This window comes from Coregonus lavaretus (assembly GCF_964263955.1).
Source record: "Coregonus lavaretus genome assembly, chromosome: 1".
NCBI lineage: Eukaryota > Metazoa > Chordata > Actinopteri > Salmoniformes > Salmonidae > Coregonus > Coregonus lavaretus.
The window spans coordinates 82199412-82225226 of NC_139988.1; the positions used below are offsets into that span (position 1 = coordinate 82199412).

At 42.6% G+C, this 25815-nt stretch overlaps 1 protein-coding gene across 1 annotated transcript in view; it reads left to right on the forward strand.

The window, feature by feature from the left end:
* The window catches only part of LOC311129893 (rho GTPase-activating protein 22-like), a gene marked incomplete at both ends in the record, with an annotated part of 35570 nt that overhangs the window by 7336 nt on the left and 2419 nt on the right, over nucleotides 1-25815 (forward strand). The window contains 2 exons of the mRNA XM_084162422.1: nucleotides 19114-19245; nucleotides 22156-22363. Coding sequence (XP_084018548.1) covers nucleotides 19114-19245; nucleotides 22156-22363 — 340 coding nt within the window. The remainder of the gene's footprint in view (nucleotides 1-19113; nucleotides 19246-22155; nucleotides 22364-25815) is intronic.

Consider the following 25815-nt stretch of genomic DNA (forward strand, 5'->3'; position numbering starts at 1 on the left):
CATTCATACTATCCACTTCAAAACCAGTTCCGGCAGAGAGCAGTGCCTGCAATTCATTGGCCAATTTGGCTTTTGACTGAGGGGGGGTTAGAGAGCCCTGAGGCTACTGTCTGTATGATGTTCATAGCACGTTTCATAAATTCCTCTTAGCACCTTTCGTTTTCTGTTACTTCGTCACATCATCCTTTCAGAGCAAGGATGGGCGATATTGTGTTCCTGGGTCTCAATTCACTGACTCTCTCTATGCATGAGCTCTGGCAATAAACACCCTTGCAGGTTGTGTTTAAGGTCCTTGCCCTGTTCAAACTAAAGAGAAGCAAAGGCACCTGCAAACTGAGACTAACTCATTAAGGGTACAAGTAGCTCCATTTTGTTTTACTCCAACATTTGGCAGGAGATGATACATTGATACATGATACATCTCCACTCCTTTCCTCAAGAACATTTACATTGATAGACATACTGTATGACCAAATTAACATCTCTAATTGCATTTCTTCTGTCCTCATATCCAAGGGTTATTAAACTCGTTTGGGAGGCCTCACACCTTTTCAAGGTCAAATATCCTGCTTATTGTAACTGTAATATTCTTGGGACCTAGAAAGCAAGCAATGAACCAAAACACAGCCAAATCCAACAATCCATTTTGGTTCAACTGAAAGTATACGGCTATGACTGAAAGCCTATCAGAGTAAGGAAACAGTTGTAATAATCTGTGGTTTTTAATTGCTCTCTGTGCTTAAGGGGGATACTCAAGGCTAAGCTTCCTTTTGTGTTGGTCTCTAGCCATAAAGCCAGCTGGGAAACAACAGCCAGGAAAGGATGGTGCACACACACACACACACACACACACACACACACTAACACACAAGCCTGGGTAAACGTGACCACTTCAGCTAATTAATTATTGCAGGCTACTTGTTTAGCCAGTGCACGTGCAAACACACACACACACACTCACACACGCACACACACACACAATTGGAGCCTGTCCCCTGCCCCCAGCTCTCCCACAGAGTATTTAACTAAGTTCAGCCTTATCAAATATATGTTTGTCTATTCCCTTCCCCTACACATGCAACATCCATGGGTTTTATAAAGCACACAGGTAAAAGTTTTAGACAAAGGGACAGTCCTCCTCTCTAAAGACTTACAGTACTTCTGCTCTGAATTCAGCTTGCTGTCAGTGCTGAATGTCTGTCTGATCATTTCTTACAGACCAGGCTGACTCAGAAGAGAGAGTAGGGATAGACCACAACAAGATCCTTAAAAGTCTCTATGGGTAATTGCTGTGTGAAATGACGCGATTCTGATATGTTTGTGACTTTGTTTATTTGAGTAATGTGACCCAGGTTTAAAAAGTAGACAATATTAATGCATACCTACATTTCATCTGAGCTTCAGTGTGAGCTCTGCTTACATGACCCCAGATAGTGTTGCCAAAGAAATGGAAACAATCTAAGTCCCATGTCTACGGGCAGCATGCTGGAATTAATATATGCCATTTATCAGACACTTTTATCCAAAGCAACTTACAGTCATGCTTGCATACATTTTTACAGGGGCGCAACTTTCACTGGGGACAGGGGGGACATGTTCCCTCCACATTCTGAAATTGCAATTTTGCCCCCCGCAGTTTTATCGTTGGAATGTGATACAAAACGAGTCAACGGTGTGCTTTAGGACCATGCGGACGCCTCTGAGCGGTCGGGTAGGATTTTTGGAGTGTTTAAAAAATAAATAATAATAATATGTCCTCCCCACTTCTAAAACCAAAGTTGCGCCCCTGCATTTTTACATATGGGTGGTCCTGGAAATTGAACCTACTATCCTGGCGTTACAAGCACCAGGCTCTACCAACTGAGCTGCAGAGGAATTAGTGCTGGAGGATTTCCATGGATCTATAGATGGGTCTTGAGGACCCTATTAACAAACCTACACGCACCACTCTTTCTGGTCAGTTAAGGCGAAGGGAAAACACCACAGGACTAGTTAGCCTACAGCAGCGTGTGATCCAACAACATCATTACATTGATACAGTACATTGTGGTTTAGACTCATACTATAGATCACCATCACATATATGGCCAGCCAGAGGCTTCCTGATTGATTAGCAGGGTCTGTTTGTTTTTCTAGAGAGTGTGTGTGGGGACGGTGGAGGTTTGTTTGGTAAGGAAGGGAAGAGCAGCCCATCTTCCAGTCACTCCACGCACAGCTGCACACAGCCAGGGAGGGAGAGCAAGGCAACACAAGGAGGGCTTAGCTCTTCCTCTGGGACCTGCCTCTCCATAGGGGAGCCAGGGGATAGAGGGATTTGCTGTTGCCCATGTTAGTGAATGGGGGACAGTGTGAATGGATGAAAAATAAGGGACTTGTTTTTCGGGTTTTGTTTTTCCTGGCATCGAGCCATGCCTCATTGGCACCGTCTGCCCAGTAGTACCTGCTTGTGGATAAAGATATACGACCTCCAGGAGCGCAGCGTGTACCCCGTTCATGCCCCAGCTGTAGCACTGCCAGCTCCCCTCAGTGAAGCATGGGAATGGGGCTGGCCTGCTGTAAGCCCACCGGGCTCAAACAGGAACACCTGCAAGGTAATGCTAGCTACCTTTTTAGAGTTGTGTTGGAAAATGTCCTTTCATTTCATTTGAGTACATGTAATGTACTGTAATTACAATGTACATTGAACAGCTATGGGCGGTTGAAGCCTGATCTCATAGACTAGACTGTAAATCCAGGACACTCAAATTAGTATGATATGTTACGTTTTGTATGGTTACATAAGACAGAAGATTACTTAAGGAAAAAACGAAAGCAGGGTGGTTGGTTGGGGTGGACGCGAATGTCTAGCAACCCAAAGGTTGCGTGTTTGAATCTCATCAAGGACAATTTTAGCTAATTAGCAACTTTGCAACTACTTACTACTTTTAACTACTTTGCAACTACTTAGCATGTTAGCTAACCCTTCCCCTAACCCTAACCTTAACCCTTTAACTTAAATCCTAACCCTAACCTTAATCCTAACCTTAAACCTTTAACCTAACTCCTAACCCTAATCCCTAGCCTAGCTAACTTTGGCTACAATTCATAACATATCATACGTAACGCAAATTCATAACATATTGTACGAATTGCCATTTGTAACATATCATATGAATTGAAATTCATATCATACAAAATGGATGATGGACATCCACAAATTAATACATACCATACGAAACGTAACACATCATACTAAATGGAGCGTCTCTGATTTACATACAGAACCAATGCTCTGAGACCAGGTTGGCGGTTGAGATTAATCTGTCTGTTGTGTATTTCAATAGTTTTGTCCATAGTGCAGTATGTCATACCACAACAGAAGGTGCACTTAGTAGGGGCACTAGAGGGGCTCAAATAAGTGTTATCTTTAGTTGCTGGCTCTGTTGTTGTATAACATACTGCAGTCAGGTTTTGTGAAGAGTCCTTCCTTTCATTTGAAGGGCAAGCTTTTCTGATTATCCCTCAAAGGTTGATCAATCACCAAGGTCAACAGGAGTTAATCCACACCCAATCCTCAGAATAATTGTCCGGCTCATTATTAACTCATTGGTCACCATAGCAACACCCACCCGTAGTATGCGCTCCAGCAGGTATATCTCACTGGTCACCAAAGCCAACACCTCCTTTGGCCGCCATTCCTTCCAGTTCTCTGCTGCCAATGACTGGAACGAATTGCAAAAATCTCTGAAGCTGGAGACTCTTATCTCCCTCACTAACTTTAAGCATCAGTTGTCAGAGCACCTTACCGATCACTGCACCTGTACACAGCCCATCTGAAATTAGCCCACCCAACTACCTCATCCCCATATTGTTATTTATTTCGCTCATTTGCACCCCAGTATCTCTATTTGCACATCATCTCTTGCACATCTATCATTCCAGTGTTAATACTAATTGTAATTATTTTGCACTATGGCCTATTTATTGCCTTACCTCCATAACTTGCTACATTTGCACACACTGTATATATATTTTTTGTTGTATTTTTGACTTTATGTTTTATTTTACCCCATATGTAACTCTGTGTTGTTGTTTTTATCGCACTGCTTTGCTTTATCTTGGCCAGGTTGCAGTTGTAAATGAGAACTTGTTCTCAACTGCCTTACCTGGTTAAATAAAGGTTAAATAAAAATGTAATTAAATTAACACTGAACGCACACACATACTGTACACACACTGCTTACCAGTTACTGCAGTCAGTTAACTAAGTTCACACAGTACAATCAGCGATAAGAAGAAATGTATTTTTTGCAGTAAAACCCATCCTTCATCTTCCACTAAGGATCCATCCATCCACAAGCACAGTGGGCAGTCTGACATTTACCAACCTGAGGGAATCATTATCATCAAAAAATGACCTTCACTGCAGTTTTCTGTGGAACATGAAGTGTCCTTATCAAAATACCAGCACTTCACTGTGCTCTGTAGGAGTGAGACTTACTTTCATTAAATCCCAGAGCTCTGGTTTATCTTGTCTCCAAATCAAATATTTTTACTTTCTTTCCTCAAACAGAGCATTTTCTTAGATCTTTTGACAGTCTGCCATTTCTTGATTGATTTTGTGAAGCTGGAAGAGGAACTATTGGCTGTGTTCAGGCTCCTTTATGTCTGCGTTGGCAGGACATCTTTATCATTTGCATGATTTCTCTCTTTCCCGTTGGCTAGGCGACCTGGAGGGAAGCGATCCATCTGGTTTACACTGTTATTAATGACAGGAACTGGGTCTGAAGAGCTTTAGCTTTCCTATCAGACCACATAAAGGAACAGCATTTTGAAGAAGTGCTTTTGAAGCTGTAACAATATAAGTCCTATGTTTTAGAACCGAAAGTAGCCAATAAAGACAAGACGGTTAGAAGGTATATTTGGTACAAGACAGCAGAAGGTATTATATTTGGTGAATGATTTGATCGTCTCCTACAGTGGGAGTCCCTTTATTCTCTGTTTTATTGAATATATATATATCAGATGGCAGCAGATAGCTAAGCATTATTGCTTTCTGCCTGTCTGGTATATGAGTAAGTTGTGTTGAAGCAGAAGACAAGTGGGAAATACAGTATACCTTCACAGGACCAATATTCCACCAGTCAAATGATAGGATCATAATGTAATATTTTATGAAGGCAAGGGAATTCTCATTACTTTTTACTCGGGCATAGGGGGGTTTCAACTGATTCTAATATTCAACTGATATAGTAATATGGCAGCAATGCACTAACAGGAATTCTATCTACAGATGTCGGCTCTTAACTTGATCACACTTCTGTTGCAGAGAATTTTCCTGCTCCCTATTTGTAAGTCGCTCTGAATAAGAGCGTCTGCTAAATGACGTAAATGTAAAAAATGTAATGTATCAGGAAATTCAAATGAGCCTTGTGAGAGGCTGAAAATGAGCAGTTCTCTTTCTCTCCATGCGGGGGCAGTCTATTCACTGGGATCAGGCTTGCTATCAACATAATGGCCTAGGTCCTATTACTGCAGCATTCAAATGTACAAACATTTATCTGAAATGCTGACATTCACATCAACAACCGTTGTTTTATATAGCTTAATAACACAATATAGAAATTGGTCTCCACTAGGCTACGACATACAAATGTCTAGTGTATCCTAAGGTTACGAATGAACTGTCAAAATTGAGTTCAATTGTGGCTTGGGGTGGTCTAGCGGTTAGGGATGCTGCCTTTAATGTGCACTCATAGGCCTACCATGTCACGTAGATATGATTCCAGCCATTCTGGCACAAATAAGTCAATCCCCCCGATTGACTTGATGTAGTTACACATTTCAAATATGGACAGTCCAGGAATATTTTCCCCCTGATCTTGATAAGAAATGACACATTTGGATAACATAAATAGGAAACGATTAACAAATAAAATAATAACAGTCAGTAGGCTACACCAACATTAATTTCTGTTCATACAAATTGTCAAGTAAATTGCCACAGTAGATTTTCCATGGTAAACAAAGAAATACTTTACGGAATGCTGGTCAAATAGATAAATCGCCCTTAGTCTGTTCAAAAAGGACTAAGTTGTTGCGATGACAATACCAGCCAGAGGGCGAACATACACTACATGACCAAAAGTATGTGGACACCTGCTCGCCGAACATCTCATTCCAAAATCATGGGCATTAATATGGAGTTGGTCCCCCCTTTGTTGCTATAACAGCCTCCACTCTTCTCGGGAAGGCTTTCCACAAAATGTTGGAACATTGCTGTGGGGATTGCTTCCATTCAGCCACAAGAGCATTAGTGAGGTCAGGAACTGATGTTGGGCAATTAGGCCTGCCTCGCAGTCGGCGTTCCAATTCATCCCAAAGGTGTTCGATGGGGTTGAGGTCAGGGCTCTGTGCAGGGAGACAAACCATTTCTGTATGGGCCTCGCTTTCTGCACGGGGGCATTGTCATGCTGAAACAGGAAAGGGCCTTCCCCAAACTGTTGCCACAAAGTTGGAAGCACAGAATCGTCTAGAATGTCATTGTATGCTGTAGCGTTAAGATTTCCCTCAACTGGAACTAAGTGGCCTAGCCAGAACCATGAAAAACAGCCCCAGACGATTATTCCTCCTCCACCAAACTTTACAGTTGGCACTATGCATTGGGGCAGGTAGCGTTCTCCTGGCATCCGCCAAACCCGGACTGCCAGATGGTGAAAAGTGATTCATTACTAGAGAAGAATGTGTTTCCACTGCTCCAGAGTCCAATGGCGGCGAGCTTTACACCACTCCAGCTGACGCTTGGCATTGCACATGGTAATCTTAGGCTTGTGTGCGGCTTCTCGGCCATGGAAACCCATTTCATGAAGTTCCGGGCGAACAGTTCTTGTGCTGACATTGCTTCCAGAGGCAGTTTAGAACTCGGTAGTGAGTGTTGCAACCGAGGACAGACGATTTTAATGCGCCACGCGCTTCAGCACTCGGCGTTCCCGTTCTGTGAGCTTGTGTGGCCTTCAACTTCGCGGCTGAGCCGTTGTTGCTCCTAGACGTTTCCACTTCACAATAACAGCAGTTACAATTGACCGGGGCAGCTCTAGCAGGGCAGATATTTTACCAACTGACTTGTTGGAAAGGTGACATCCTATGACGGTGCCACGTTGAAAGTCACTGAGCTCTTCAATAAGGTCATTCTACTGCCAATGCTTGTCTATGGAGATTGCATGGCTGTGTTATTTTCAATGTTATATCTATCTCTGATAAACTACCCAGGAAAGGGCTGGAAATAGCCCATATTAATATACAGTGGGGAGAACAAGTATTTGATACACTGCCGATTTTGCAGGTTTTCCTACTTACAAAGCATGTAGAGGTCTGTAATTTTTTATCATAGGTACACTTCAACTGTGAGAGACGGAATCTAAAACAAAAATCCAGAAAATCACATTCTATGATTTTTAAGTAATTAATTTGCATGACATAAGTATTTGATCACCTACCAACCAGTAAGAATTCCGACTCTCACAGACCTGTTAGATTTTCTTTAAGAAGCTCTCCTGTTCTCCACTCATTACCTGTATTAACTGCACCTGTTTGAACTCGTTACCTGTATAAAAGACACCTGTCCACACACTCAATCAAACAGACTCCAACCTCTCCACAATGGCCAAGACCAGAGAGCTGTGTAAGGACATCAGGGATAAAATTGTAGACCTGCACAAGGCTGGGATGGGCTACAGGACAATAGGCAAGCAGCTTGGTGAGAATGCAACAACTGTTGGCGCAATTATTAGAAAATGGAAGAAGTTCAAGATGACGGTCAATCACCCTCGGTCTGGGGCTCCATGCAAGATCTCACCTCGTGGGGCATCAATGATCATGAGGAAGGTGAGGGATCAGCCCAGAACTACATGGCAGGACCTGGTCAATGACCTGAAGAGAGCTGGGACCACAGTCTCAAAGAAAACCATTAGTAACACACTACGCCGTCATGGATTAAAATCCTGCAGCGCACGTAAGGTCCCCCTGCTCAAGCCAGCGCATGTCCAGACCCGTCTGAAGTTTGCCAATGACCATCTGGATGATCCAGAGGAGGAATGGGAGAAGGTCATGTGGTCTGATGAGACAAAAATAGAGCTTTTTGGTCTAAACTCCACTCGCTGTGTTTGGAGTAAGAAGAAGGATGAGTACAACCCCAAGAACACCATCCCAACCGTGAAGCATGGAGGTGGAAACATCATTCTTTGGGGATGCTTTTCTGCAAAGGGGACAGGATGACTGCACCGTATTGAGGGGAGGATGGATGGGGCCATGTATCGTGAGATCTTGGCCAACAACAACCTTCCCTCAGTAAGAGCATTGAAGATGGGTCGTGGCTGGGTCTTCCAGCATGACAACGACCCGAAACACACAGCCAGGGCAACTAAGGAGTGGCTCCGTAAGAAGCATCTCAAGGTCCTGGAGTGGCCTAGCCAGTCTCCAGACCTGAACCCAATAGAAAATCTTTGGAGGGAGCTGAAAGTCCGTATTGCCCAGCGACAGCCCCAAAACCTGAAGGACCTGGAGAAGGTCTGTATGGAGGACTGGGCCAAAATCCCTGCTGCAGTGTGTGCAAACTTGGTCAAGACCTACAGGAAACGTATGATCTCTGTAATTGCAAACAAAGGTTTCTGTACCAAATATTAAGTTCTGCTTTTCTGATGTATCAAATACTTATGTCATGCAATAAAATGCAAATTAATTACTTAAAAATCATACAATGTGATTTTCTGGATTTTTTTGTGTATCAAATACTTGTTCTCCCCACTGTATGTAGCCTTAGAAATAAGGTTCATTAAATCAATAACTTGCTGACATTAGATAACATTCACATATTAGCCATGTCTGAGACTCGCTAATATTATTCCTTTGATGATACAGCAGTAGCAATACAAGGATATAACATCTATAGAAGAGACAGGAATGCTTATTGGGGAGATGTTGCTGTATATTCAGAGCCATAACAAATCAAATCAAATCAAATGTTATTGGCCACATGCGCCGAATACAACAGGTGCAGACATTACAGTGAAATGCTTACTTACAGCCCTTAACCAATAGTGCATTTATTTTTAACAAAAAAGTAAAAATAAAACAACAACAAAAAAAGTGTTGAGAAAAAAAGAGCAGAAGTAAAATAAAATAACAGTAGGGAGGCTATATATACAGGGGGGTACCGGTGCAGAGTCAATGTGCGGGGGCACCGGCTAGTTGAGATAGTTGAAGTAATATGTACATGTGGGTAGAGTTAAAGTGACTATGCATAAATAATTAACAGAGTAGCAGCAGCGTAAAAGGATGGGGTGGGGGGGCAGTGCAAATAGTCCGGGTAGCCATGATTAGCTGTTCAGGAGTCTTATGGCTTGGGGGTAGAAGCTGTTGAGAAGTCTTTTGGACCTAGACTTGGCACTCCGGTACCGCTTGCCGTGCGGTAGCAGAGAGAACAGTCTATGACTAGGGTGGCTGGAGTCTTTGACAATTTTGAGGGCCTTCCTCTGACACCACCTGGTATAGAGGTCCTGGATGGCAGGAAGCTTGGCCCCAGTGATGTACTGGGCCGTACGCACTACCCTCTGTAGTGCCTTGCGGTCGGAGGCCAAGCAGTTGCCATACCAGGCGGTGATGCAACTAGTCAGGATGCTCTCGATGGTGCAGCTGTAGAATTTTTTGAGGATCTGAGGACCCATGCCAAATCTTTTCAGTCTCCTGAGGGGGAATAGGCTTTGTCGTGCCCTCTTCACGACTGTCTTGGTGTGTTTGGACCATGATAGTTCGTTGGTGATGTGGACACCAAGGAACTTGAAGCTCTCAACCTGTTCCACTACAGCCCCGTCGATGAGAATGGGGGCGTGCTCAGTCCTCTTTTTTTTCCTGTAGTCCACAATCATCTCCTTTGTCTTGGTCACGTTGAGGGAGAGGTTGTTGTCCTGGCACCACACGGCCAGGTCTCTGACCTCCTCCCTATAGGCTGTCTCATCGTTGTTGGTGATCAGGCCTACCACTGTTGTGTCGTCGGCAAACTTAATGATGGTGTTGGAGTCGTGCCTGGCCATGCAGTCATGGGTGAACAGGGAGTACAGGAGGGGACTGAGCACGCACCCCTGAGGGGCCCCCGTGTTGAGGATCAGTGTGGCAGATGTGTTGTTACCTACCCTCTCCACCTGGGGGCGGCCCGTCAGGAAGTCCAGGATCCAGTTGCAGAGGGAGGTGTTTAGTCCCAGGATCCTTAGTTTAGTGATGAGCTTTGAGGGCACTATGGTGTTGAATGCTGAGCTGTAGTCAATGAATAGCATTCTCACGTAGGTGTTCCTCTTGTCCAGGTGGGAAAGGGCAGTGTGGAGTGCAATAGAGATTGCATCATCTGTGGATCTGTTGGGGCGGTATGCAAATTGGAGTGGGTCTAGGGTTTCTGGGATAACGCTGTTGATGTGAGCCATGACCAGCCTTTCAAAGCACTTCATGGCTACAGACGTCAGTGCTACGGGTCGGTAGTCATTTAGGCAGGTTATCTTAGAGTCCTTGGGCACGGGGACTATGGTGGTCTGCTTGAAACATGTTGTTATTACAGACTCAGTCAGGGACATGGTGAAAATGTCAGTGAAGACACTTGCCAGTTAGTCAGCACATGCTCGGAGTACACGTCCTGGTAATCCGTCTGGCCCTGCAGCCTTGTGAATGTTGACCTGCTTAAAAGTCTTACTCACATCGGGCTACGGAGAGCGTGATCACATAGTCATCCGGAACAGCTGGTGCTCTCATGCATGCTTCAGTGTTGCTTGCCTCGAAGCGAGCATAGAAGTGGTTTAGCTCGTCTGGTAGGCTTGTGTCACTGGGCAGCTCGCGGCTGTGCTTCCCTTTGTAGTCTGTAATAGTTTTCTAGCCCTGCCACATCCGACGAGCGTCAGAGCCAGTGTAGTACGATTTAATCTTAGTCCTGTATTGACTCTTTGCCTGTTTGATGGTTCGTCGGAGGGCATAGCGGGATTTCTTATAAGCGTCCGGGTTAGAGTCCCGCTCCTTGAAAGCGGCAGCTCTACCCTTTAGCTCAGTGCGGATGTTTCCTGTAATCCATGGCTTCTGGTTGGGGTATGTACGTACGGTCACTGTGGGGACGACATCATCGATGCACTTATTGATGAAGCCAGTGACTGATGTGGTGTACTCCTCAATGCTATCTGAAGAATCCCGGAACATGTTCCAGTCTGTGCTAGCAAAACAGTCCTGTAGCTTAGCATCTGCGTCATCTGACCACTTTTTTATTAACCGAGTCACTGGTGCTTCCTGCTTTAGTTTTTGCTTATAAGCAGGAATCAGGAGGATAGAGTTATGGTCAGATTTGCCAAATGGAGGGCGAGGGAGAGCTTTGTATGCGTCTCTGTGTGTGGAGTAAAGGTGGTCCAGAGTTTTTTTTCCTCTGGTTGCACATTTAACATGCTGGTAGAAATTAGGTAGAACGGATTTAAGTTTCCCTGCATTAAAGTCCCCGGCCACTAGGAGCGCTGCATCTGGATGAGCGTTTTCCTGTTGATTTATGGCCTTATACAGCTCATTCAGTGCAATCTTAATGCCAGCATTGGTTTGTGGTGGTAAATAGACAGCTATGAAAAATATAGATGAAAACTCTCTTGGTAAATAGTGTGGTCTACAGCTTATCATAAGATACTCTACCTCAGGCGAGCAAAACCTTGAGACTTCCTTAGTATTTGATTTTGTGCACCAGCTGTTGTTTACAAATATACACAGACCGCCAGCCCTTGTCTTACCGGAGTCAGCCGTTCTATCCTGCCGATGTAGAGTATAGCCCGCTAGCTGTATGTTATCCATGTCGTCGTTCAGCCACGACTCGGTGAAACATAAGATATTACAGTTTTTAATGTCCCGTTGGTAGGATAACCGTAATCTTAGGTCATCCAATTTGTTCTCCAATGATTGAAGATTGGCTAATAGGATTGATGGGAGCGGCAGTTTACTCGCTCGCCGTCGGATCCTTACAAGGCACCCCAACCTACGTCCACGATATCTCCGTCTCTTCCTCATGCGAATGACAGGGATTTGGGCCTTGTCGGGTGTCTGTATGATATCCTTCGCGGCCGCCTCGTTGAAGAAAAAATCTTTGTCCAATACGAGGTGAGTAATCGCTGTCCTGATATCCAGAAGCTCTTTTTGGTTATAAGAGACGATGGCAGAAACATTATGTACAAAATAAATTACAAATAACGCGGAAAAACACACATAATAGTACAATTGGTTAGAGGGCTGTAAAACGGCAGCCATCTTCTCCGGCGCTGTTCTAATCACTGTAATGCTTAGAGAAGATCTTATGTCAAGTGTTATTGAAGTGTTGTGGTTGCAGGTTCACCAAACTCATCTAAAGCCTATTATTTTGGGATGTTGCTTTAGGCCACCAAGTGCTAACAGTCAGTATCTAAATAATGTGTGTGAAATGCTTGATGGTGTATGTGATGTAAACAGAGAGGTCTATTTTCTTGGGGACTTGAATATTGACAGGTTTTCATCAAGTTGTCTGCTGAAGAAGAAGCTTCTCACTGTAACAGTGCCTGTAATCTGGTTCAGGTTATTAGTCAACCTACCAGGGTGTTTACAAACACTACAGGAGCAAGATCATTCACATGTATTGATAACATTTTTACTAATACTGTAGAACTTTGTTTTAAAGCTGTATGCGTACCTATTGGATGCAGGGATCACAATATAGTGGCTATATCCAGGAAAGACAAAGTTCCAAAAGCTGGGCCTAAAATAGTGTATAAGAGATCATACAAAATATTTTGCTGTGACTCTTATACGGATGATGTAAAAAATATTTGTTGGTCGGATGTGATTAATAAGGAGCATACAGATGCTGCACTTCATTAATTTATTGATAAACATACAACTGTATGGTTGAAAGAGATGGGGGAAAAGGAGTGGGACTGCAAATTGAGAAATGATGTGACTAAACTCAACAAATAGAAGAAGAAACTGTATTATGAAGTCAAGATCAATGATATAAAGAATGATGAAAATGAAAATATGGGCAGAAAGACAAATTCAACTACATCTTTCATCAAATCAGAAGGCTTATTCATCACAACACCATTTGGTGTTGCCAATTTAAAAAAAAAATAATAATAATGAAAGAAAAGCATTGTAAATTAGAATTTTGTCAAGTTAGTGTGGGAGAGGTGGAGACATTATTGTTATCGATCAATAATGACAAACCTCCTGGCACTGACAACTTAGATGGAAAGCTACTGAGGATGGTAGCTGACTCTATAGCCACTCCTATCTGTCATATCTTTAATCTGAGCCTAGAGGAAAGTGTTTGTCCTCAGGCCTGGAGGGAAGCCAAAGTCATTCCGCTATGCAAGAGTGGCTATACTGGTGTGGCTATACAAGAGCTATGCCTTTACTGGTTCTGACAACAGACCTATCAGCTTGCTGCCAGCTCTTAGCAAACTGGAAATAATTGTGTTTGACCAAATACAGTGCTATTTCTCTGTAAACAAACTACCAACAGACTTTCAGCATGCTTATAGAGAAGGGCACTCAACATTTACAACACTGACACAAATGACTGATGATTGGTTGAAAGAAATTGCTAATGAGAAGATTGTGGGAGCTGTACTGTTAGATTTCAGTGCAGACTTTAATATTATTGACCATAACCTTTTGTTGAGAGACTTATGTGTTATGGCTTTTCAACCTCTGCCATATCATGGATTCAGAGCTATCTAATAAAACTCAGAGGGTTATCTTTAATGGAAGCTTCTCTAATGTCAAACATGTAAAGTGTGGTGTACTGCAGGGCAGCTCTCTAGGCCCTCTACTCTTTTCTATTTTTACCAATGACCTGCCACTGGCATTAAACAAAGCCTGTGTGTCCATGTATGTTGATGATTCAACCCTATATGCGTCAGCAACCACAGCTAATGAAGTCACTGAAACCCTTAACAAAGAGTTGCAGTCAGTTTTGGAATGGGTGGCCAGTAATAAACTGGTCCTGAACATCTCTAAAACTAAAAGCATTGTATTTGGTACAAATCATTCCCTAAATTCTAGACCTCAGCTGAATCTGGTAATGAATGGTGTGGCTGTTGAACAAATTGAGGAGATTAAATTACTTGGTGTTACCTTGGATTGTAAACTGTCATGGTCAAAACATATAGATTAAATGTTTGTAAAGATGGGGATAGGTCTGTCCATGATAAAGAGATGCTCTGCTTTTTTGACACCACACTCCATAAAGCAAGTCCTGCAGGCTCTAGTTTTATCTTATCTTGATTATTGTCCAGTCATATGGTCAAGTGATGCAAAGAAGGACCTAGTTAAGCTGCAGCTGGCCCAGAACAGAGCGGCACGTTTTGATCTTCATTGTAATCAGTCTCTGTTGGCTAAGAGTTGAGGAAAGACTGACTGCATCACTTCTTGTTTTTATAAGAAACATTAATGTGTTGGAAATTCCAAATTGTTTGTGTTACAAATGCACGGAGGCTTGTTGTGCAATTAAACTGAACTGATCATCATGTTAACAATTCATACAAAACTCACTCATTCAATCCTCACACCTCCGTTCACGAAAAAGTGCCTGATACATTCTTAAAGCAACAGTATTCAATACTCAACTGAGCTACGACACCATATTACTGAACACAACAGTTTGCATAGTCAACTTACACACAGCGCTGCCATCCAGTAACACTTTCTCCACCAGACATAACATTAGGGGTCTTTTCACAGTCCCCAGGTCCAGAACAAATTCAAGGAAACGTACAGTATTATACAGAGCCATGATTACATGGTGCTCCCTTCCATCTCATATAGTGCAAGTGAACAGCAAACCTGGTTTGAAAAAACAAATAAAGCAACAACTCACGGTACAATGCCTCTCCCACATGTGACCTACTTCTTGTGTGTATGTACTGACATGTATGTGTAACTGATAGATGCTGACACATAAACACTACATGTTAATGTTTTTAAATGTATGTAAACTGTAAAGTATTTTGTCTGTAATGTATTTTTCGTTATGTATCGGACCTCAGTAAGACTAGCTGTCACCACTGGCGTCGGCTAATGGGGAGCCTAATAAAATACAAATCTAATCCCATAATCTAATCCCATAAAATAAAAAATCTGAATTAATGGCGCACAGAAGTCCCCGCTTGGGATAACATTTTCCAGAAGAAAAAGGAATAACTTTGAGAAATGTAAGTATAACGTTTATTTATTCACCAAATTATGTAAAAATAAATCTACAAATTACTTTCATATGATTTTTTAATTCAAATGCTGAGTAACTGGTGTTTATCAGCTCGTTGCCAAGTTAGCTAGCTAACACATCCCACTGGGCAAAGACGTCAATTCAACGTCTATTCTATGTTGGTTCAATGTCATTTAATTGAAATGATGTGGAAACAACGTTGATTCAACCAGTGTGTGCCCAGTGGGGTCGGACACGATAACTAGCTAGCAGGCGATCTCATCCTGCTTATTGTCTGTTTAGAGATGAACAACTAAACTAACTAATCGTAGATTCAGCAATGTGTCAATTGTGAAGAACTGGAATTAGTGAACTTGCTAGCCAGCTAAAGTAATAATTTATTCCTATTTGTTTTCAGGGACTAAAGTGGGCACCGGATCACATTTCACTCCATTGCATTGGCTTGGCAGGAGAAAACAGTCCTGCCCGACTCGTTTGGATGTAAGACATTTTAACAACATCTGATGAAAAACGTTGCAACCAGCTGTGTTCTGTTCAGTCTTGCAAGCCAGCCAAGTTATTTGTGCATTCTGTTGATGAATATGTTTTGCTAGCTAGCTGTATGTAGTGTCTGTTTACCTAGCTAATGTTAGCGAACTTTTTCTTGCCACTTTCCCTTCCCCTATTGTGTTGCACCATTGGGGTTGGTGTTGCTAGTTAAAATTAGAGGCTAAGTTATTCTACTCTTACTGTTAAACAACTTGACCAAGCCTAAAAATATACAAAACTGTTAACCAAACGATTGCACATTAATAAAGGTAGTTGTGGCTTCAGCAACTTGAACCAGCACTGAAATTTGAGAAGTGAGGTTAATTTCTCCCCCCTTGTCTCTGCTTGTTCCAGGTTGAAGGACATCCCACCATGACACCCTGCAGATGTAAATAACTTGTTGTGAACCTCCCAGGCACCAGGATAATCATCATTTCCCAGGATATTATTCAGGAGTGTGCTACATCGCAATGTTAGATAGAAATAGATTCACCATGTTATTGTTTATCATGCAGATTTGTCAGGACAATGTACTTATGAAGCTCATTCTAAACTACAGACATGATTTCTGTCCCAGGAGATTGCACTTGGAGTAAGTTTTCAATTTAGACCACAATTAGTTGAATTAGGTGTTAGTGAAGGGCTGGAACAAAAAACTGTAAACTCCAGTCATGTCTATAAAAAAAACCTGTGGCTGAACAAGCTTATGTACTGAACAAGTTTATGATTGTTGGAGGTTAATCTCCTTGAAATCCCTCACTTGGTAATTACTTATTTTGTACAATGGACTGTGTTTTAAGGACTCATGCACAGATACAGGAAAACCAATACAAATGTTAACATTTATTCAAAATTACAAGTGTTGATGTCTCCACATGTTTCTGGTTTTGAGGCTTGGGCATCTATCTGGTGACTGCAGTTCATCTGTCTAATCCCCTGCAAGGAGAGAGAAAGGCATCAATAATATTACAATGCTGTATTCATTTAACTGAATATATATTCCTGTTTGATATGCATTTATATAATTATATTGGTCATGTGGTCCTTTATCACATGCCAGTATTTGTTTTGTATACAATGCATTGAGCTTACATTAGGATGAAGTAGCCTAGGCCTTCTAATCTAGTTAGATTACATCATATCACCTTTCAATATTAGTTATCAACGAATATAAAATATACATCTTGAAAATCAATGTCATTTAATAATATGCAAGGGTGTGATAGTTGTATGAATTAATCACAATGCAAGCCTACTCATTAGAAAAGCACATTATTAACTCTAATGCAATATTAGCTTCACAGTGAAACACCACTATTCTGGCTATTAATCATTCTTAAACAGTCAGTAAAATATCTTATTTAGCTATCTCAAAAAATCGTAGCCTGTATAATATCATGCACGCAAGCTTACAACGATGGAGCAGCAGACCAGCAATATGTTAGAAGAGGACCCTATACAGTAGGATAATTATTCTGGTCGGTGTCAACTTCATTCATTAACAGGTACTGAAGAGATCCATTCTGTTACTTGTTTACTTATTATTCGTGTCAGATTTTTTCATTTTGAGATGGTTGCTCACACTGCTACAGTGGCTACAATGTGGCTGCAAACATCTACCGCTCCGTGGAATGTGAATGCGTTATCACGTGATGCTGCCTCGTCACAAATGTCAGTAACGTACTGGAAAAGTGCAGCCTACTAAGGCAGGTGCCTTTGGAGGCAGGTAGGCAGTAGGTAGCTGCCTTTTGGATTGATTAAATAATAACAGTAGACTACACCAACATTAGTTTCCAGTCATACAAAGTGTAAAAATGATTGCCCAGCACTGGGCGCGATCCTATAATGTTTGGCGCTGATGTATGCTTCTCAGACAACTGCGCTATGGCAGTTCACAATGCTCTAGCAAGCAATGAGAATACTTGATGATACTTGATGGTATGAGGTCGGTTGGAGAGCCTTCCCCAAACCATAACCCCCTAGGTATGGTACTTCATTGTACAGCCTACAAACACCGCTTCCAGCTGCCCCCTGGCAGCAATTCTAAATATTGAATATTGATTCAAATCCTCCTGCTGCAGGATTATTTTTCTCCTGCGACAAAATGGGTCATATTAAGATCCGACATCTGTACTTCATCAAAATAATATTAGGTACTGTATATGAGGTACTGACTGAATGAAAATACTGCATGTGGTAATAATGATGAAAGTAATGATGACTAAAGCATTTCAGCCAGGTACTAGAATACAAACCTGTATCTACACTCTTAAAAAAAAAAAAGTGCTATCTAGAACCTAAAATGGATCTTCAGCTGTCCCCATAGGATAACCCTTTGAAGAACCCTTTTTGGTTCCAGGTAGAACCTTTTTGGTTGTAGGTAAAAACCCTTTCCACAGAGGGTTCGACATGGAACCCAAAAGGATTCTACCTGAAACCAAAAAGGGTTCTACCTGGAACCAAAAAGGGTTCTCCTATGGGGACAGCCGAAGAACCCTTTTGGAAGTGAGTACACAGCGACTGGTCTGCTCAGTGATAATCACAGTGGTGTGAGTTTGCTGAGCTGGGTGACAAAGGCATTTATGGCACTGCTGTTTATATTTGGTTTACCTTCCCCAAGCTAAATGCGATTGAGTAACATAGCAAGAGATACCATAACATATAACTGGACCACAGTAAAATCACATCTAAAGAATGATATCTGACTAATCACTTAAATGTGACAATTAGGGTCAATCAATTGAGACATAGTCTATATCGGTATTTCAGTCAGTCTGTTCTGTATGTAGCTGTCACTGTATTCTAAACACAACAACTACACCATCTAGTGGTAATAATGCCAGTTACAACATTATTTACCAACAGGTCTGAGATGAGGCCAGTTGATGTTTAGCTTGTTTGCTGAAAATCTAATCAGAATTTTTATTTAGACAGTTGGATTTTTAAGGAGTCAGAGGTTGTTGAACATTCACAAGATCTCATATTGTAGCCTAGTACAGCGATGGGATCTTGAAGGACACCATCTCCCCCTGTAGAGCTGTGGTATGGGGAAAAAACATGGGAGGATATTGAAGTGGCTGCTGGACTCATCAACCTTTAATTAACATCAGTCCAGTCTTCCCCCAGATTGGAGTCTGGCAACAACATTTACTTTCCAAAGACTCATCCACTCATCTCTCTCTCTCCTTCTCTCTCCATCTCTCTCTTTCTTTCTCTCTCTCTCCATCTCTCTCTCTCTCTCTCTCCATCTCTCTCTCTCTTTCTCTCTCTATGTCTCACTTTCTCAATTTCTATCTCTCTCTTCATCTCTCTCTTGCTCTCTTTCTCTCTCTCTCTTTTTCGCTCAGGTGGTCCAGGAGGAGAAAAGGACCGTGCTGCTATCAGTCATGAGGCCTTTCTACTCATGGCCAACTCTCAGAGTGACATGGATGACTGGGTCAAGGCCATACGACGGGTCATCTGGGCACCCTTTGGAGGAGGTAAACTAGCCTGGCATTCCAAATGATTTCACTGTTGTTTTGCTTTGTTTGGTCTGGTTTAGCCAGGCTAGAGGTAAACTGCTTTGCCCAGACTTATATTACTAGACGGAATGATTACAAAATTCCCTCTAAAGCTCAGTGAAAGCATATTCTGGTCAGGGCTCACATTATGCTCTTTGTATATGTCATTCAAACGTCTTTGACTTGTGCTTTATGGGGTCAGTGGTTTGACAGACAGAATATCATTTTATGACGTACAGTGCATTCGGAAAGTATTCAGACCCCTTGACTTTTTCCAAAAAAAAATTATGTTACAGCCTTATTCTAAAATGGATTAAATAAAAAAAATCCTCATCAGTCTACACACAATACCCTATAATGACAAAGCGAAAACAGGTTTTTAGACATTTTTGCACATTTATTACAAATAAAAAAACAGAGATACCTTATTTACATAAGTATTCAGACCCTTTGCTATGAGACTCGAAATTGAGCTCAGGTGCATCCTGTTTCCTTTGATCATCCTTGAGATGTTTCTACAACTTGATTGGAGTCCACCTGTGGTAAATTCAATTGATTGGACATGATTTGGAAAGGCACACACCTGTCTATATAAGGTCCCACAGTTGACAGTGCATGTCAAAGCAAAAACCAAGCCATGAAGTTGAAGGAATTGTCCGTAGAGCTCCGAGCCAGGATTGTGTCGAGGCACAGATCTGGGGAAGGGTACCAAAAAATGTATGCAGCATTGAAGGTCCCCAAGAACACAGTGTCCTCCATTACTCTTAAATGGAAGAAGTTTGGAACCACCAAGACTCTTCCTAGAGCTGGCCGCCCGGCCAAACTGAGCAATCGGGGGAGAAGGGCCTTGGTCAGGGAGGTTTTCAGCGGCAGGAACTGGGAGACTAGTCAGGATCGAGGGAAAGATGAACGGAGCAAAGTACAGAGAGATCCTTGATGAAAACCTGCTCCAGAGTGCTCAGGACCTCAGACTGGGGGCGAAGGTTCACCTTCCAACAGGACAACGACCCTAAGCAAACAGCCAAGACAATGCAGGAGTGCGTTCTGGACAGGTCTCTGAATGTCCATTAGTGGCCCAGCCAGAGCCCGGACATGAACCCGATCGAACATCTCTGGAGAGACCTGAAAATAGCTGTGCAGCGACGCTCCCCATCCAACCTGGCAGAGCTTAAGAGGATCTGCAGAGAAGAATGGGAGAAACTCCCCAAATGCAGGTGTGCCAAGCTTGTAGAGTCATACCCAAGAAGACGCGAGGCTGTGATCGCAGCCAAAGGTGCTACAACAAAGTATTGAGTAAAGAGTCTGTTGTTTTTTGTGTGTGTTTTTTTGTATGTCTAAAAACCTGTTTTTGTTTTTGTCATTATTGGTTATTGTGTTTAGATTGAAACAATTTATTCTATTTTAGAATAAGGCTGTAACATAGCAAAATGTGGAAAAGTCAAGGGGTCTGAATACTTTCCAAATGCACTGTATGTTCAGAACAGACTAACAGTTCCTTTCAGAGCTGTAAGTCTGCATTTCCTCACTAGTGTGTCATTACACCCTGTACAGTTGCTAACGTTGCACTGGAGGCTAGTCTACTGTATGCTACTATCCTTGACATGTGTCCAGAAATATAACTGGGCTAGGTTGTGTGGAGGCAACTGGATATCCAGATATTATGTTACAAAAAGGACATTATAAATAGGAGGATCACAGTATGTCTGTCTGACATCAGTGCTTTCATATCATAGCCATAACTTTAAACCAACCAACACCCTGGAACTGGAAGGGAGGCACACTATTGTAGCCAGTCCTTGTGGCTTCATACATTACATTTTAGAAGGAGCATGCAATGACGAAGATGACTCTTCTTTAGCTCAACATGTCTAATTCATGTAGAGGGCCTAAACTGAAAACGGTTGGCTATCATTTCCATTTTACATCGGGAGGATATACACGAGGTTGCTGATAACAGCAGGATTCCATCTGTACATTATTTGAGGCCTATTGACACGTTTTGTATTGGCCCCTGAATGTTCTGTTGCACTGCAGTGTATTTCGTTTCCATCGTCTCAAATGTACATGGCTGCAGGAATGTTTTCCAGTTCTCGCTCTCCATCAAGAATAGAACTGTCGCCAATTTATTGAACTGTCGTTAACAGGAATACTGCTGGCAGAACCCGTGACGCTTCCATGTCTGCTATTTACATTTTTATGTGCTGACTACCTGTCTTCTCGTTCTCATCCTCGTCTCATTCTGCTCGGACGCTGCGCTATTACCAAAGTCTATATATGTGTCATTACGTTCATTACGTGTTTTTAGAAAACCAGTCACCTCGAATGCACGAGCCAGACTGGATTGAATTACTTCGACCGTCGCTGCTTGGTAAATGTGGCTTTGGAACGTATGAAAAGCGCACTCTGATTCCGTGTAGCACTTGCTCGATGACGTACTACGACTACTCCGATCTGTCGGTGTCTAGTGGTTGCGACTGTGTTGAGAGGCGGTGTCGCGCACAATCAGGTGAGATGCGGTGCGCGATTGATCGATGTAGATGTGAAGACCGTCTGAACTTTTTCTCCTTCCTCTACGTTTCTCCTTTTTTCATTTGCATTTTGTGTTTACTGTTCATCCAACTACTGAATGTTGAGGAGCTGCATATTGGTATTCCTGAACATAACTTTCCATTGATTTGTCATTTTATATAATATGTAACATTTATTTTATATATATATATATATATATATATATATATATATATATATATATATATATATATATATATATATAATTTATTTGTCATTTTATTATGTTAATACTTTTTTAATTGAATGAATGACAACCATTAATGAAATACTGAAATACAGTACCCTACACTGTATGTAAAACGTGTTTTTTGCCTGCAGGGATATTTGGCCAGCGTTTACAAGACACAGTCCAGTATGAGAAGAAATTTGGCCACCGCCTGGCACCTCTTCTGGTGGAGCAATGTGTGGACTTCATAAGGGAACGAGGTCTGGATGAGGAGGGTCTCTTTCGGATGCCAGGGCAGGCTAACCTGGTAAAGGATCTACAGGAAGCCTTTGACTGTGGGGATAAGCCTCTGTTTGACAGGTAGATCTGCATTCGCTGTTATTGAATGGCAAAAAGTGCTGACTTGCTATTTGTTCAGGTGGAAGTAGAAGTGGTGGCGACAGTAGTGGTGGTGGTGGTCAATTATTGACAGTCAAATGAAATGAAATGTTATTTATCACATGCACCGAATACAATATTACCGTGAAATGCTTACTTACAAGCCCTTAACCAACAATGCAGAGTTTTAAAAAAGTAAGACGAATTAGCTAAATAAATTCAAGGAAAAATAGTTACAGAATAAAATAACAAGGCTACATACAAGGGGTACCGGTAGCAAGCCAATGTGGTAGGAGGTAGTTGAGGTAATTGAGGTAATATGTACATGTAGGTAGGGAGTAAAGTGCAAAGAATTCAGACCACTTGACTTTTCTAAAATTGATTTTAAAAATATATAATCCTCAGCAATCTACACACAATACCCCATAATGACAAAGCAAAAACATATATATATATATATATATATATATATTGCAACCTTATACATTTTTTAAAACAGAAATACCTTATTTACATAAGTATTCAGACCCTTTGCTATGAGACTCGAAATTGAGCTCAGGTGCATCCTGTTTCCATTGATCATCCTTGAGATGTTTCTACAACTTGATTGGAGTCCACCTGTGGTCAATTCAATTGATTGGACATGATTTGGAAAGGCACACACCTGTCTATATAAGGTCCCACAGTTGACATTGCATGTCAAAGCAAAAACCAAGCCATGAGGTCAAAGGAATTGTGACAGGATTGTGTCGAGGCACAGATCTGGGGAAGGGTACCCAAAAAAATCTGCAGCATTGAAGGTCCCCAAAAACACAGTGGCCTCCATCATTCTTAAAAGGAAGACAAGACTATTCCTAGAGCTGGCCACCCGGCCAAACTGAGAAATCGGGGGAGAAGGGCCTTGGTCAGGGAGGTGACCAAGAATCTGATGGTCACTCTAACAGAGCTCTAGAGTTCTTCTGTGGAGATGGGAGAACCTTCCAGAAGGACAACCATCTCTGCAGCACTCCACCAATCAGGCATTTATGGTACATGACAGCCCACTTGGAGTTTGCCAAAAGGCACCTAAAGACTCTCAGACCATGAGAAACAAGATTCTCTGGGGGCCAGTATGAAAAAATAAATAAAAATGTATGCACTAACTGTAAGTCGCCCTGGATAAGAGCGTCTGCTAAATGACTAAAATGTAAAATGTAAGATTGAACTCTTTGGCCTGAATGCCAAGCTTCACATCTGGAGGAAACCTGGCAATATCCCTACAGTGAATCATGGTGGTGGCAGAATCATGCTGTGGGGATGTTTTTCAGCGGCAGGGACTGGGAGACTAGTCAGGATCGAGGGAAAGATTAACGGAGCAAAGTACAGAGAGATCTTTGATGAAAACCTGCTCCAGAGCTCTCAGGACCTCAGACTGGGGTGAAGGTTCACCTTCCAACAGGACAACGACCATAAGCACACAGTCAAGACAACGCAGGAGTGGCATCCGGACAAGTCTCTGAATGTCCTTGAGTGGCCCAGCGAGAGCCTGGACTTAAACCTGATTGAACATCTCTGGAGAGACCTGAAAATAGCTGTGCAGCAACGCTCCCCATCTTACCTGACAGAGCTTGAGAGGATCTGCAGAGAAGAATGGGAGAAACTCCCCAAATACAGGTGTGCCAAGCTTGTAGCGTCATACCCAAGGAGACTCGAGGCTGTACTTTCTGCCAAAGGTGCTTCAACAAAGTACTGAGGAAAGGGTCTGAATGCTTATGTAAATGTAATATTTCAGTTTTTATTTATTTATATAAATTAACAAAAAGTTATAAAAAAACTGTTTTTGCTTTGTCATTATGAGGTATTTTGTGTAGAATGATGAGGGGGAAAAAAACAATTTAATCAATTTTAGAATAAGGCTGTAACCTAACAAAATGTGGAAAAAGTCAAAGGGTCTGAATACTTTCCAAAGGCACTGTAGATAATAAACAGATAGTAGCAGCAGCGTTTGTGTGTGTGTGTGTGTGTGTGTGTGTGTGTGTGTGTGTGTGTGTGTGTGTGTGTGTGTGTGTAGTATGTGCGAGTTTGTGGTTAGATTCCAGTGACTGTACATCGAGCCTGTGCAAGAGAGACAGTGCAATAATAAGAATAAAATAAGGGGGTCAATTTAAATAGTCCAGGTAGCCATTTGATGAACTGTTCAGCCGTCTTATGGCTTGGGGGTAGAAGCTGTTAAGAAGCCTTTTGGTCCCAGACTTGGCGATCCGGTACCGCTTGCCATGCGGTAGCACAGAGAACAGTCTATGACTTGGGTGGCTAGAGTCATTGACCATTTTTAGGGCCTTCCTCTGACACCGCCTGGTATAGAGGTCCTGAAGAGCAGGAAGCTCAGTCCCAGTGATGTACTGGGCTGTACGCATTACCCTCTGTAGCGCCTTGCAGTCGGATGCCGAGAAGTTGCCATACCAAGCGGTGATGCAACCAGTCAGGCTCGGCCCTCCTTTTCCTGTAGTCCACGATCAGCTTCTTTGTCTTTATCACATTGAGGGAGTGGTTGTTGTCCTGGTACCACACTGCCAGGTCTCTGACCTCCTCCCTGAATGCTGGTCTCATCGTCGTGGGTGATCAGGCCTACCACCGTCATGTCGCCGGCAAACTTAATGATGGTGTTGGAGTCGTGCGTGGCCACGCAGTCATGGGTGAACAGGGAGTACAGGAGGGGACTAAGCACGCACCCCTGATGGGCCACCGTGTTGGGGGTCAGTGTGGTGGATGTGGTGTTGCCTACCCTCACCACCTGGGGGTGGCCCATCAGGAAGTCCAGGATCCAGTTGCAGAGGGATGTGTTCAGTCCCAGGGTCCTTAGCTTAGTCATAAGCTTGGAGGGCACTATGGTGTTGAATGCTGAACAGCATTCTCATGTAGGTGTTCCTTTTGTCCAGGTGGGAGAGGGCAGTGTGAAGTGCAATAGAGATTGCGTCATCTGTGGATCTGTTTGGGCGGTATGCGAATTGGAGTGGGTCCAGGGTTTCTGGGATGATGGTGTTGATGTAGTCATTTAGGCAGGTTACCTTGGCGTTGTTGGGCACAGGGACTATGGTGGTCTGCTTGAAACATGTAGGCATTACAGACTGGGTCATGGAGAGGTTGAAAATGTCAGTGAAGACACTTGCCAGCTGGTCAGCGCATGCTCTGAGTGCGCATGCTCTGAGTACGCATCCTGTACTGTGATGGTGTATACACACGAGGCTGGTGAGGGGAGGACGGCTCATAACAACGACTGCAATGAAGTGAATGGTATCAAACATAAGTAAACCATGTGTATGATGTTTTGACTTCATTCCATTCCAGCCATTACTATGAGCCCGTCCTCCCCAATTAAGGTGCCACCAGCCGCCTGTGAGACCTACATATACTGTACACACATTACACAGGCCTACAATAAATCCCTCCACTGT